This window comes from Petromyzon marinus, chromosome 21 (assembly GCF_048934315.1).
Source record: "Petromyzon marinus isolate PM22_M1 ecotype Great Lakes invasive population chromosome 21, UKy_Petmar_22M1.pri1.0, whole genome shotgun sequence".
In the NCBI taxonomy this organism is placed as follows: domain Eukaryota; kingdom Metazoa; phylum Chordata; class Hyperoartia; order Petromyzontiformes; family Petromyzontidae; genus Petromyzon; species Petromyzon marinus.
Genome location: NC_133687.1, coordinates 2683598 through 2699655, shown reverse-complemented (window position 1 = coordinate 2699655; position 16058 = coordinate 2683598). Strand labels below are relative to the sequence as shown.

Here is a 16058-nt window from a genome sequence, read left to right as displayed (position 1 = left end):
TATCATAGAATGGCATCAGCATAAGAGTGGTATTTAATTCCGAAGCTATTAATAAGTCGGCCGATGGGGGATGTATTTACAGCAAAAAATTAATGGTCCAAGCACGGAGCTCTGGGGGACCCCGCATAAGTGATTGACAATAGTGGAGTCGCCTATTTTAACAGAGGAGGCCCTCCCAGCCAAAGAGGATGAGACCCATTCGAGGACTAATCATCTGATTCCAAAGTCGGACTCTGGAAGATGAGTAAGCTGTAGGTGATTAACAGTATAAAAAGCTGACCTAAGTGTCCAGACCAATGAGAGCCGTGATTGCACTGGAGTCGACGATTGAAAGAATGTCGTCGAAGACTCCGGTAATTGCAGTCTCCATGGAGTAAGTCTGACGGCAGGCAGATTGATAGGAACAAATGTTTGGGTGAAGAGGTCATTTGAGTCTTGAGTTGAGAAAGAGCAAGACGCTCAAGGAGTTTAGAAATGGTGGAGAGATTACTACTCGTAGATTTGAAGCTTTCGTGACTGCAAGGATTCATACTCTTTGGTTTTATTCGGTAAAGTCACGTAGGTAAAATAAAATAAAACAATTAAATCACGGCTTTTCGGAGGCAACACAAGCTTTCGTCTTCGGGTGACTATTCCACCTGAAAACGGAAGCTTGTGTTGCCTCCGAAACGTCGTGATATAATTGTTTTCTTTTATTTTATTTTACCTACGTGACTTTACCGAATAAAACCAAAGAGTAAGATTACTAATCGGCCGGTAACCAGCTGAGTCTAGTCCGGATTTCTTAAGACGTGGTGAAACTTGTCTTATTTTAAAAGATGGTGGGAAACACCCACCTGAAAATGAATCATTGGCGATGTGCACAATCGCAGTAGCGAGTTCAGTGGGGCATTTTTTTTTAAAAGAGGCACCCAGGAAGGATGTTAAGAGGAGAAGTCCTAATGTGTGGTGATTGAATTGAAACAAGAATATCATTCCGTGATACAGCAGAAAATGTAGATAAGCAGGGCGAGCATGAGAAATAGGTGCTGGAAAGCAAGGGAATTAGAGGAGGAATTTAAACAGACAGTGATGGAGCTCGAAAATAGAGGCGAAGTGATGAGCACGACGCCCGGCCGCCTTTATCTCCCTCGTGGCGATATTTACGCACCACACCAGGTATGGCACTTATTTGGGGCTAAGTCGACCTAGGGTAGGCCTAGTAACGGTTCAGATAATCGTCACTGGTGTTGGTCGCCGTGAGCGGGATTCCACCTGGGGTCGCCGGGTTTGTAGCACAGCGCGCTAACCTCTACACTACCGCTCCTGATATATGGCAAACACACAGACGCACACGAGTTGAATACCACACACTGTGCGGGGGCATCTTCTTGAACCTATGACGCACGGAGAGAAATAGTGGGAAATCACCTTACACACGCATCTTCTGTATGGCCAATGAAAAGCAACGATTAGAGATTCACGAGAGATTTAGACGTTCACTTGCTTTGTCTGAGAATTGGTGACTTGCAGATACACCCAAACGCTCACCCATCCACCCACTCACTCATTCTCCCATTCACCTACTCACCCACCCACCTGTTAATTCACTCACCTATTCACTCATCCACCCATTTGCCAATCCCATAGCCCACTCACGCACTCATCCTCCTATTCCTCCATCAAGCACGCACTCACCCAATCTTTCACTCACCTATTTACCCACCAAATTTACTCATTCCTTCACCCAGCCACTCACTCACGAACTCACTCACCCATCCATTCACCCACTCACCCTCCCACTACAGGAAGTTTAAAGTTCGGGCAAGGCGAGGTTCTATGTTCTGTGGTTTGGTCTTCCTAGCGCTGGATAACTCCACAACAATGGACAACTCCACTACGGGCTCGCTATGCTCCCTCCACTACGAGAACTACAACTGCACGGGGCCCAGTCTGTCCGAGGAGGACCGCATCCTCACGCTGGCCATCATCATCTTCTTCATCATAGCCACCATCCTTGGCAACCTCCTCATCATCGTAGCCATCGCCTTCTTCAGGCAGCTGCAGACGCACGCGAACACCCTGGCGCTGTCGCTCGCTGTGTCCGACTTCTTCATCGGCTTGCTCATCATGCCCTTCCGCATGATGCACGCCGTCTACCAGTGCTGGTTCTACGCCTCCTTCTTCTGCCATCTGCACTACTTCCTCGACTACACGCTCACCACCTCCTCCATCATCCACCTGAGCTGCATCGCCTACGACCGCTACGTGGCCATCTGCGATCCACTCCGCTACCCGACGCGGGTCACGGACCGCACCGTGGCCGTGATGCTGGCGCTCTGCTGGATCGGCGCGGCGATCTTCACCACCCCGGCGCTGCTCAGTCTGAGCCCCACGCTGTCTCGGGGCACGATCGAGCGAGGAGGCTGTCCGGACAACTGCATGTTCATCGTGAACCTGGGGCTGCACTTCGCCTACGGCATGTGCCCCTATTTCCTCTCAATGTTCATCATCCTGCTGATCTACTCCAAGATATACCGCGTGGCCAGGAGGCAAGCTCGGAGGGTCACAGCTGGCGTGCCCATGGAAGCACAAAGGACTGAGGTAGCGAATGGAGGTAGTTCTGGAGGCAGTGGTGGTGGTGATGAAGCGGCCAAGCGGTGGAAATCAAGGATGAAACGAGAGCACAATGCCGCCAAGACCCTGGGCAGCATCATCGGGTGCTTCATGCTGTCGTGGCTGCCCTACGACATCCTGGTGATCATATTTCCTTTCTACAAAAACACGTCGGTTGCCTACGAGGTCGTGTGCTGGATCGGCTACATCAGCTCTACCGTCAACCCGATCCTCTACGCGTCCATCAACCGCCCGTTCCGAACGGCGTTCGGTCGGATCTTGCGCCTGGACTTCTTCTCTGCAGAGGCCAGGCACCTGGAGCTGTCCAAGCACTAGGCGGCCGGGAGATTCACGGTCACTGGTGCCCAGTGTGAAAGCTCGTTCTTTCCTTTGTGTGTGCGAAAACATGTATATCAGCCCGTGGCCCGAACATGCGAAGGGGCAGTGGAGTCCGTACCTAGAAAGGACATCAGACAGGAAGGAAGGAAAAGGGGTGGGGGGGGGGGAGTGTAAGATGAGCGAAAGAATGCCCGAACTGAATTCTCTGAGAAAGACAAAGATGGCACAGAAGAGAGGATGAAGGAGCGCTGGGTAGGTAGGCGAGTAGGATGGGGGTGAATGAATGACTGGGCCGAGATGTCGGGAATAATGAGCGGGTAATGATGACAATGAGAAGGGAGGGAAGAGAGCGAGAGAATAGAGAAGAAAGGAGCATGCAACAGAGAGCTGCATGGAGAAGGAGCAGCGTCTGTTTTTGCGGGGAGCGTGGCTACACAAGCCACGTGGTTACTGGAGGGTTGAGCTGCTTGAGGTGTAGAGAAGTGATGACGTGCTGATGTTTCTGTGTGTTAGTCTCTCTCTCTCTGCGTCTCTCTCTTTCTTTGCGTCTGACCTCGCTCTTTCTCTCGATGTCATGTGACACAGGGCTCCTCACTCTGCTCAGACACTTCTCGCGATAGTTCAGAGCGATTTAGCAACACACGGCGGTATGCAGCAGCACTGCTTTATACAAACCAATCTTCAACATAATTTAACCTAAAAACAATAATAATAATCAATGTATTAAACATGAAACGTAATGGGTCACCATAGAATGTCTTTGTGACGAAAAAACGTACAGCGCCACGGTGGCGAGATGTTAACTACCTCGCCTGGTAATTGCAGGAGGTTATTAGAAAGCGGTGGTTAGAAAGGGGAGATTGGGGGGTCGTGTGATGAGCCAGGGAAAATAAGGGAGTTTTGAGGGATGAGCGGAAACTAGTTAGCGAAGATGACACAATCAGAATATATATTGATGTTTACTGGAGGAATCCGATGAGCTATGAAGCTTGGCACTGGCTCGCCGGCGGTGTAAGTGACGAACGTGGAAATAATGCTTATTATTTACACCCTAATTCTAGTTAGGGTTGAAGTGCCTTGTTTTATTTGCAAGCTTTGTTGATCACAAAACTAAACCTCATCACATTCATCAATAACACTATGGATAGACTGTGCCGTGAAAAGTCATAATCTTTATTAATCCTGGAAAAACCCAATGAGCTATGAAGCTCTTTTTTCACAGATATCCAGTAGGGGTGGGTCAGGAAGTGACAACAACAAACAGTACGAAACACTCTAGGAGTTCTGCAGGCCACCGGACGCCACGATGGCTAGATGTTAACTTCCTCACCTGGTATACAGGAGGTCGTGGGTTCGATCTCGACCCTGACACCTGCTGTATATTTGGAATTTGTATGTTCTCCCCGTGGTCACATGGATTTTCCTCCGGGACTTCGTTTTTTCCCTCCACATTTGGAACCATGCGTTTAGAGTATTTGGCTGCTATACAATTCCACGTGATAAGCCAATTCGTTGAGTTATTATTAGTGGCCAGGTCGCTTCTCCAAAGAGAGCGATATAGCTCAGTTGTCCATAAATGGTAAAATAAAAACAGTTTCGTAGTTTTAGTTTGTATTGTTAAGGAATACCTAAGGAGAGGCGGGAATTGAGCATCATGTCTTAAAAGGGAAGGAGAGGGAGTGCGAGGCGATATAGGCCCCGCTCTTGTGGAACCTGGCATGAATACCCGGAAAAAGGAGGGCTGGGGAGAAGGGATGGACTCTGGATACTACACCACTGTCGTCAACACATGGTAACCACTGATCCTGGGAGAAATCAAGAATGACAAACTTGGACATTGCGTTCATGTGATTTTATTTTTTGGGTCTGTTTGCTTACACGATTCCTGCCACCTTTCCTTTTCTTCGATTAACTTCCCATCCCCGTTAAACACATCCCTCATTTCGATCGGATCATTGGGGTTTATTAGTAATAAATCGGCATTTCGCGACCCCCACTGCCTCTATGCAGCATATTATCATTACGTGCCAGGGACTCTATGCGATGATAGCACAATAGTCTGAGTCTTTAATTGGCAATAAGCAACGGCAATGCAGTTATACGTGACTCACAGAATTGTGCGCAGTTGCGTATACAGCGTCCACGACTTCCCTGAAGGCATTCACCTTCTGCGAGCGCGATGCCGATCACACAACGCGGTTCGAATTCGACCCTCGATTGATGGCTGCGCCGTCGCCGCACACGCGTCGAATCAAAAGCAAGGGACAAGTCCTTACTTACTAACAACTCCTCTATTATTTTTAATTGCTGGAGGGGTTGCCCCCTCCCTTCCCCCCAACCTGAAAATCCTGGCTCCAACATTGCTGCTGCCTGTCAGTACCCCTATCGCGGTAGGGCAGAGACCTGGACGCCCTCATACGATCCTTAATTTTAAAGGTGGATTACATCGAGCTTGTTACACGTGTTTTGCCAGTTTTTTCTCCACCTCTTTTTGAAACCCACTTGCATTCTGGGCGCTTAGGACGAGGAGGACGGCCGTAGATTATTCACAATCCCTGATAATCCACGGACCTGTATGCCAAAAAACACCACTATAGGTATAACTTATGTTTGAGTTTCTATGACATGGCACAATTTCGTAAATTAAAGCTCACGAAAATAAATGATCGGATAAATCACTCAAAATGAAGCACAGCTGACGATTTGTATTGCTTCTCTTTCGATTTGGAACAAATACTAACGATCGATGCGCGTGGTCAGTGATAACACTTGCCTCGTCCCGCGCAGATGAGTTCGCCCACTAAGTGGACAGCAGCAGAGCCACGCCAATCAACATCAATCAAACTCCGCCCACTGTCGTAAAAATATGCACGTACTGTGCTGTAGAAGCGATCACGTGGATTTCGGATTAACCGGAGCAACATATTTGTTCGTTTTAAGCACGTGACTAGTAAAACACATTTCCAAGAATAACAATGTGTAACTGTTTTCAGATTATTAATGTGGGGTTGAGGGAAAAGCCATGAATTATTAATTTATGCGAAATCTCAGGTGCGCGGTCAGATAAGCCGCACGCGGATAATCAAAAGTCTACTGAAATATAAAAATAACAACTTAGGTGAATTAAAACGATACCTGCGATGTATGTGAACAAGTATCTCTGCGTGCGATGTCGCTCTGAAATATATTGGTGAAAGACAAAATAAAATGGCCCTTCTTTTAAAAGTTTCCAACCCCTTTCTATGGGTCTTTGTATGCATCTCTGAGTCGGCATGTATATCTACAAGTCTCTATGTATATCTATGTGTCCCCATGTATTTCTATGGGTTACTGCATGGTCTGTAGTTAAAATGCTGCACGCACATCTCAAAGCTTGAAACCGTAACATTTCAACTATGTACGCATTTTAGTTCAAGTTTAGTTCGCTTCCTAGCATTGGGGGTCAGGGGGTCACTTCGGACCTCGGTTGGCAATGCCGTGCCTCTGCTGGACATGGCTCGGCTCCGTCTTCAGGCTGACTTCGACTCCAAGCTGACTCTGGCTCCAGGCAGATTCCGGCTCCAAGCTGACTCCGGCTCCAGGCTGTCTCCGCTCCGGCTCCAGGCTGGTTCTGACTCCAGCTCCAGGCTGACTCCAGCTCCAGATTGACCTCTGCTCTATTTCTGGAGCCGCTCCAGAAGAGCTTCAAACTGTGGCTACGTAAACCTAGCTCCGACTCTGGAGCCACACAACCTACAAATGAGTTGTGCATTTTATTGACAGTAACTCCACTATTCTACTTAAGCATTGTTTAAATGTAAAACATCTAATTATATAATCAATAGATCGTGGTGCATTTTAGCCAATAAACATTGCAAAATTCAAGAATATTTGTTTTCTCTCGTACATCTCAATGCAGTGAATACTGGCGGAGTACTTTGTGTTGCCTGTGCACTTTTCATACACACAACTGGAGGAGCAATGGGGACACGTTCGGGGGGTATGAGGAGAGGGTAGGGGTTTTTTTGTGACATCGCAACGAGCTCTGTGCTCTGTGACATTACAGCATGCTATGTTACATCATAAATCTTCGTGATATAATAGTTCTATGTGCACTGTGACATCACAGCTGCATAGACATGTGGACTACTTATTACCAAGTAAAAAATGCCAACTACTTAAACGTATATACAGTGGTACCTTGGTATACGTCGTTCATTCGTTCCAGAAGGTAGGACTTATACCGGAAGTGACGTCTACCAAACGAATTTTTCCCATAAGATATAAAGGGAAGGGAAATACTCCGTTCCAGAGTATAAGAAATTATATTTTATATGGCATATTATACATTAATGTGCTTGTATACAATAATTTAGACACTACTTATTACTAAAATGCATTCATACATTAAAATAAATGCATAACATTTTTTAAATAAATTGAAATGAAAACAGAATGTAACATCACTTTTTACATCGTTATTCTCACTGACCTTCTTAGGACCCATCTTGAATGAATTCGCAAAAAATTCACGTTAAAATGACAAAAAACACCACGTGAAAATTCACACGGAGTCATAGCAAGGGTCGTGCACTGAACGAGATCTACAGGCAGACTGAGGAGCGGCGCTTTGTCTAAGTCGTGAACGGGGTCTACGCGGGGAAGCGGTGACTCATCCCGACCCAGACAAGTTCTAGCAAGCGCGTCGTATCACAAGCAAGACGTCCTATCCCAAGACGTCGTATCCCATGCAAGACGTCGTATCGCAAGACATTTTTTTCTCGTCAAAACAAGACGTATACCAAAATTCGACATATTCCAAAGCGGTCGTATACCGAGGTATGACTATATATGTTTACGTTATACAAGTATACGTACTATATAAAACACACCGGCGGCAGGCAAATAACCAAGCTGCACCAGAGCCCCAGCTCCGACTCTAAGCTCCATAGCGTAGGGGTGACCCCAAACCAACCAGGTCCGCTCCGTAGAATATTGGGGAATTTAACACGGAGGCTTCGTGCCCAATGTTACGATACATAATTCATGTTTGTGTCTTAAAGGCCCCACGTTATTTACGTCCCTATTCGAGGAAAATACATGCCTTACGTGCACCTGCACCTTTTAAAATTAAATAGCTAGACAACTGGCTAAATGTGACCATTTCCATCCGTGTAGCAAATCAAATGAATTCAACATTTAAACTCATCTCTATTAAAGGCCACACCTTTCAAGTGACACCGGTTTATGCATCCCTAAAATACCGTGTGCATTATTTTTAAAAATATAATTTCCAAAACTAAACTTCTTGTTTTACAATGAAAGGCCCACTGACAAAGAAATGATCAGTCTATAATTTTAATGGTAGGTTTATTGAACAGTGATAGACAGAATAACTACAACAAAATCCAGATAAACGCATGTCAAAAATGTTATAAATTGATTGGCATTTTAATGAGGGCAATAAGTATTTGACCCCCTCTCAATCAGAAAAATTTCTGGCTCCCAGGTGTCTTTTATACAGGTAACGAGCTGAGATTAGGAGCACACTATTAAAGGGAGTGCTCCTAATCTCAGCTTGTTACTTATATAAAAGACACCTGTCCACAGACGCAATCAATCAATCAGATTCCAAACTCTCCACCATGGCCAATACCAAAGAGCTCTCCAAGGATGTCAGGGACTAGATTGTAGACCTACACAAGGCTGAAATGGGTTACAAGACCATTGCCAAGCAGCTTGGTGAGAAGGTGACAACAGTTGGTGCGATTTTTCGCAAATGGAAGAAACACAAAATAACTGTCAATCGCCCTCGGCCTGGGGCCCCATGCAAAATCTCACCTCGTGGAATTGCAATGATCATGATAACGGTGAGGAATCAGCCCAGAACTACACGGGAGGATCTTGTCAATGATCTCAAGGCAGCTGGGACCATAGTCACCAAGAAAACAATTGGTAACACACTACGCCGTGAAGCACTGAAATCCTGCAGCGCCCGCAAGGTCCCCCTGCTCAAGAAAGCACATATACATGCCCGTCTGAAGTTTGCCAATGAACATCTGAATGATTCAGAGGACAACTGGGTGAAAGTGTTGCGGTCAGATGAGACCAAAATTGAGCTCTTGGCATCAACTCAACTCGCCGTGTTTGGAGGAGGAGGAATGCTGGCTATGACCCCAAGAAGACCATCCCCACCGTCAAACATGGAGGTGAAAACATTGTGCCTTGGGGGTGTTTCTCTACTAAGGGGACAGGATAACTTCACCGCATCAAAGGGCCGATGGACGGGGCCATGTAACGTCAAATCTTGGGTGAGAATCTCCTTCCCTCAGCCAGGGCATTGAAAATGAGTCGTGGATGGGTATTCCAGCTTGACAATGACCCAAAACACACGGCCACGGCAACAAAGGAGTGGCTCAAGAAGAAGCACATTAAGATCCTGGAGTGGCCTAGCCAGTCTCCAAACCTTAATCCCATAGAAAATATGTGGAGGGAGCTAAAGGTTCGAGTTGCCAAACGTCAGCCTCGAAACCTTAATGACTTGGAGAAGATCTGCAAAGAAGAGTGGGACAAAATCCCTCCTGAGATGTGTGCAAACCTGGTGGCCAACTACAAGAAACGTCTGACCTCTGTGATTGCCAACAAGGGTTTTGCCACCAAGTACTAAGTAATATTTTGCAGAGGGGTCAAATACTTTTTTCCCTCATTAAAATGCAAATCAATTTATAACATTTTTGACATGCGTTTTTCCGGATTTTGTTGTTGTTATTCTGTCTATCACTGTTCAAATAAACCTACCATTAAAATTATAGAAAATCATTTCTTTGTCAGTGGGCATACGCACAAAATCAGCAGGGGATCAAATACTTTTTTTCCCTCACTGTATATAGCTCTTTTTTTCAGAAGCGACTTGGCCACAAGTAATAGCTCAACGAAGTGGCTTATCAATCACGTGCATATTTACTGCAGCCAATTTTTTTTAAAGGCATGTTAATTTAAATGTGGAGGGGAAAACAGGAAGATCCGAAGGAAAATCCACGCGACCACGGAGAGAGAAAACTCCAAAAATGCCGGCGTCATGGTCGGGACCGAACCCACGACGTCCTGTATACCAGCCAAGGTAGTTAACATCTCGCCACTGCGATGCCCATTACAAATTACCAACAAATAACGCACACCAAACAACAACGATATTCTAGGGCACTGTCTCAAGGGCCCTCCCCTCCCCCATGAACGAATCCCGTAATTTTTTTTTTTTATAAACCGAGTTTTCCCCCAATAAATCCCCGACGCGCTGGTTTGTGTGAATCATTAGGCTTAATTGGATTGGTCCTCCGAGGCTATTAAGCGATTCGCTAGGGCTCGCCATGGGGCCTATTTATATCGTCGTGTTCCAGGCTTCATAAATATTGAAGCATCGCTCACCGCGGAGTGGCGACTGAGAGAGACGAGGTGTTCAGGTGGGTGGCTGACGATCTGACTGGGGTGCGCTTTGAACACACGCGTTATCATCATCATTAGTCATGGTCAATCCACTGCTGGATGAAGGCCTCGTCGCCACATCTCACCATCATGATGCGTTCATCCGCCCAGCACCTGAACACGAGATGATTTCACCGCTCCATCTCACGAGGTGTACGTACTCTCTCCGACGCGTTCAATCCGTTGACTGCCACTCCGTTGTTATCCCTGTCCGTCGCCCATCGTGTCTTCTAGCCATGACGCATTCTGCCCAAGCCTCACTCACTGTTCTTAAGAGCTTGACTGATGGCGTTAACTTGCGTGTGTCATCTAATCCACGTTCTCCTCTGCCTGGCTATCAATGTAATTAAAAACGCGCATATCTTCATTCCTCGAAACGAATTTCATTCAAACATAACTCTCCGATAAATGTGACAGCAGCTAATATACATTATTAGAAACGTAAATATATTCATTAATCGGCACAATTGGTCACTTTTCACTATGGAACTCGGTTATCCAACAGCACTCGATCGCATTGTCACTTGCCTCTATCTCGTCAGTGCATCCTTCTACATTAATACCCCCGTTTACATCGGCGATACGTTCGTGAAATGTGCGACAAACATCGAAACGACGTAAATCAAAGCGATATACAGGGTAGGTGGAGGAGATTACGAGAAAGGACGGACGATGCTGTCAGCGACCTAAGTGTGGGTTGTGGCGACGCAAAGCAGGTTGTGGTATGAATAAAGCGTCAACGTATTTGCGAAACGATGTAAAAGAGGAGGGACTTAAATCGAGGTATTACTAAATAAATATCTATTAAAAAATATATACATATAATGGATATATAACATCATAGCACGGATGAGGCTCATGCTGGAACAGACAATGAGAATAGCAGAAGATAGAAGTCAGTGACGAAGGAATACCCGTGGTCCGGTCAACTCTCGGATAGAGGATGGCTGAAGACAAGACAATACATCAGTTTAACACGGAAAACAAATTATTTAAGGAACGGAACAGGAGGATTTCTCCACACATATGCCTGTCACCTGAAAAAGCTAGTAGTAATTATTGGCGAAACGTCGTGCTCAGATTGTAAATACTCTTTGGTTGTTGCGGTAAAGTCATGTAGGTATAAAATGAATTAAATCACGACGTTTCGGGCGCAACGCAAGCGTCCGTCATCAGGTGGGACAACCACAGCAAGAAACAACTGCTGACTTTACCTAAAGAACCAAAGAGTATGGATCCCTGCAGTCACGAAAACTTCAAATTTATATTCAGATTGCAAATGTTGTGGCTTGGCTCTCTCACACACCACACCGGTGTGCTGTACTATTAACGAATTATCAGGCTCTGTTTACGTGACAACCCTTACTAATTGGCTGTATCGGGTGGTGGCGGGCTTAACACCACATATATATTTACGTGATCTAACCCAAAAAAACTACTATCATGGAAGACAATATATACTTCGATGTGTTTTCCAGTTCTGTCTCTGCACGTAAAAATATATGTCTTCGTTATTTGTTGTTGCTGTTGCGACGACACTCAACGAGAATGTGAATTGGTGCTCAAGTCCATATTGACCCGGCACCTGTCAACGTGACAACGAAAAAACCGTAACTAAAGTCCGAACATTGGTCAAAAAGGCGTCCAGTGCTTTTGAAAATGAATAAAATCAATATTTAAGTGAATATTACATTTCGATTTAAAGCTTTCGTGACTGCAATGATTCATCTTCTTTGGTTATTTAGGTAAATTCACGTAGAATGAGAATAAAATAATAAATTGATAAAATAAAATAACATAACACAATAATATTCTCACGACGTTTCGGCCACAACACAAGCGGCCTTCATCAGGTGAAGGGACGAGACTGTCTGGTAGGACAGCGCTGGAGTGAAAGAGCCACTTAAAGGTCGTGATCTGAACGTGGCTCTTTCACTCCAGCGCTGTCCTACCAGACAGTCTCGTCCCTTCACCTGATGAAGGCCGCTTGTGTTGTGACCGAAACGTCGTTAGAATATTATTGTGTTATTTTATTTTATCAATTTATTATTTTATTCTCATTCTACGTGACTTTACCGAAAGAACCAAAGAAGATGAATATTTCATGTATAGGTACATGCATTTGCAAATGCATATTGTTCGGGATGCTAGCGAGCATGCATTATGTACAAAGGCATACACACAATCAACAGATTCAGAACGGTACAATATTGCACCAAGTGCTGTGAGTAGCTATGAAGGCATGCAAAGACAAAGTTCCCCCATATAGCCTGAACAGACTTTTGGGGCAAGAGCGGTTAGCGAGCAGCACCTATGAAGACCGTTACAGCATACGAGTGGGTGGGTGACCAGCACGACGCCCAGCCGCCTTTGTCTCTCTAGTGGCGATGTTTACGTACCGCACCAGGCATTTATTTGAGGCTGAGTCGACCTAGGAGAGGCCCAAGACTGGTTAAGATAATCGACACTGGGGTCATTGGGTTCGTAGCGCAGTGCGATAACCGCTACACCATCGCTCCCCACAATTAGTCCTCATGGCGGTACCCCGTCGTACCAAATAATGCAAAATGGCCGAGGCAATTAAATACTTTATTTCTGGGACACTATTTTTTTCCAGGGGTGTACTTCACTCCGCGACTGGGGTACCAATCAACCCGAAATCGGTGCTTCTCCGCGATGTCGAAACGCAGCGAGGACGGTTGCGCTGAAACCTTGAACGTTCGTACGCACCATAGTGCGTCGTGTACAGCTCGTCGAGATGAGTCCATTGACGCATCGCCGACCATCAACAGACTAAAAATGACTGCATCACGGACATTATGCGAGAGCCGGGGTACTATGGTACCCCGGGGTACTGCCATAACGTTCAATTGGCAAACATACACACGCACACACGTGTTGCATACCCACCCACTCATTTTATCCACCTATTTACCCATTCCATAACCCACTCACTCATTCTCCCATTCACCTATCCATGCACTCACAAATTTACCCACCAATTTCCCCATTTTGTCACCCACCTACCCATCCACTCTCCCACTCACTCACCTATCCATTCACCCGGTCACCCACCCACACACCACAGCACGTTTAGAGTTCAGGCAGGGCGATGTTCCATGCTCCGTCGTTTGGAATTCGTAACGCGAGTCGCGCACAGACATGAGAGCGAGAATCTCTGATTGCCCACTTGCGCACTGGGTGTCCAGATCTTCTAATATCACATGCATTGCGACAAAAACGCGAGCGCGTATCAACACAACTTACACGTAACGCATACCACACCAGCACATGTTTTGATCTACTGCCATACGTACCGTACAGTCTCACACAGCCCAACGCCGTGTTCCCACGGCTGCTCGCTGGACGATGGACAACTCCACAACGGGCTCACCATGCTCCCTGCACTACGAGTACTACAACTGTACCGGGCCCAGTCTGTCCGAGGAGGACCGCGCCCTCACGCTGGCCATCATCATCTTCTTCATCATAGCCACAATCCTCGGCAACCTCCTCATCATCGTAGCCATCGCCTTCTTCAGGCAGCTGCAGACGCACGCGAACACCCTGGCGCTGTCGCTTGCTGTGTCCGACCTCCTCATCGGCTTGCTCATCATGCCCTTCAGCATGATGCACGCTATCTACGAGTGCTGGTTCTACGCCTCCTTCTTCTGCCACCTGCACTACTTCCTCGACTACACGCTCACCACCTCCTCCATCATTCACCTGGGCTGCATCGCCTACGACCGCTACGTGGCCATCTGCGACCCGCTCCGCTACCCGACGCGGGTCACGGACCGCACCGTGGCCGTGATGCTGGTGCTCTGCTGGATCGGCGCGGCGATCTTCACCACCCCGACGTTGCTCAGCCTGAGCCCCACGCTGTCTCGGGGCACGATCGAGCGAGGGGGTTGTCCGGACAGCTGCATGTTCACCGTAGACCTGGGGCTGCATTTCGCCTACGGCATGTGCCCCTATTTCCTCTCAATGTTCATCATCCTCTTGATCTACTCCAAGATATACCGCGTGGCCAGGAGGCAAGCACGGCGGGTCACAGCTGGCGTGCCCATACATGCGCAGAGGGTTGAGGTGGCCAACGGTGCTAGTTCTGGTGGTGGCCGTGATGGTGACGAAGCGGCGAAGCGCTGGAAATCAACGATGAAACGAGAGCACAACGCAGCCAAGACCCTGGGCAGCATCATCGGGTGCTTCATGCTGTCGTGGCTACCATACTACATCCTGGTGATCGTGTTTCCCTTCTACAAGAACACGTCCACCGCCTACGAGGTCGTGTGCTGGATCGGCTACATCAGCTCTACCGTCAACCCGATCCTCTACGCGTCCATCAATCGGCCGTTCCGAACGGCGTTCGGTCGGATCTTGCGCCTGGACTTCTTCTCTGCAGAGGCCAGGCACCTGGAGCTGTCCAAGCACTAGGCTGCCAGGAGATTCACGGTCACCGGCGCCCAGTGTGAAAGTTCATAATTTGTTTAGTGTGCACGCAAATATGTTATAAGCACGTGGCACGAACATGGGAAGGGGCACACGAACATGGGAAGGGGCAGTGGAGTGCGTACCGAGAAAAGGCTGCAGATAGGAAGGGAATGGAATGGGGGAGGGGGTGTGGGGGAGCAATATTCCCGGACTGAACTCCTTGAGAAGGACAACGTTTGCATGGAGGAACGGAGAAGGAGCTCTGGGTAGAAAGGGGAAGAGGACATCTGTGAAAAGAAGCTTCATAGATCATCGGATTCCTCCAGTATAAATACATTTTCTGATTCTTATTCTGAGGAGGGTAGAAAAGGAATTACCGGACCAAGATGTCGGGGACAATGAGAGGGTGACGATGATGATGCGAGGAGACGGAATTTAGAAGGAAGGAGCGAGCAACAGTGAGTTGCACGGAGGAGGAGCAACGTCTATTTTCACAGGGGGCGTGGCCATAAGGAGTCACGTGGTTAACAGGAGGCTTGAGCTGATTGAGGTATAGAGAAACGATGACGTGCTGATGTTGCTCTGTGTCTCTCTATGCGTCTGACCTCGTTGTCTCTCTCTTGACGTGCTGTCCGTCACACACGACGCCTCACTCTGCTCAGACGCCTCTCGCGGAAGTTTAACGCGATTTAACAACACACAGCGTTGCGCAGCAGCACTGCATGTACAACATCTCTCAGTCTTATCCAGACAACCAGCTCAAAAGAACTGAATGTGCGGCCGTTTGTGCCGTTAAGAGCACCGATACGTAGTTCCAATGTGTCACGTGTGAAATGCAACCTAACGTGGCTCCACGTTCTTGGTAAAAATGTTCTTAGCGGGACAATAATGGTGAGTTATGTGGTGACAACTACAAACGAGTCCGCCACACACATACACTTCTCTGTAGATCAGCGTATCACGTCCCTCTAGCAAAAGCAATGTTTATCAGAATTGACTGTCTTACGGTAATCAATAAAGTGAAAATGTATATGCATGTGTATGCAGGTACGCGCCTGTGTATATGCATGTGCTATGAATCCGGTGGCCTGAGTTCGATCCCCACTTACAGCCAACACCGGTACTGGACCTCCCCTAGGTCGACTCAGCCTCACATGGGAAGCTCATGCGGTGTGTAAACATCGCCACTTGGGAGGCAAAAGCGGACGGGCGTGTTGCTGGCCACCCAC

At 47.2% G+C, this 16058-nt stretch overlaps 2 protein-coding genes across 2 annotated transcripts; both read left to right on the top strand.

Annotated features, from left to right (window-relative positions):
- The first annotated feature begins 969 nt into the window (after nucleotides 1–969).
- On the top strand, nucleotides 970–3062 carry LOC116944526 (trace amine-associated receptor 365). The gene is made up of 2 exons (XM_076068369.1): nucleotides 970–2583; nucleotides 2638–3062. The coding sequence occupies exons 1-2, from the start codon at nucleotides 1819–1821 to the stop codon at nucleotides 2929–2931; spliced, it is 1059 nt and encodes a 352-aa protein (XP_075924484.1). The 5' UTR covers nucleotides 970–1818; the 3' UTR covers nucleotides 2932–3062.
- Nucleotides 3063–13640: 10578 nt separating this feature from the next.
- Nucleotides 13641–15833, top strand: LOC116944527 (trace amine-associated receptor 365-like). The gene has a single exon (XM_032958181.2). It carries the CDS (start codon nucleotides 13765–13767, stop codon nucleotides 14830–14832), a length of 1068 nt encoding a protein of 355 aa, XP_032814072.2. The 5' UTR covers nucleotides 13641–13764; the 3' UTR covers nucleotides 14833–15833.
- The last annotated feature ends 225 nt before the right edge of the window (nucleotides 15834–16058 follow it).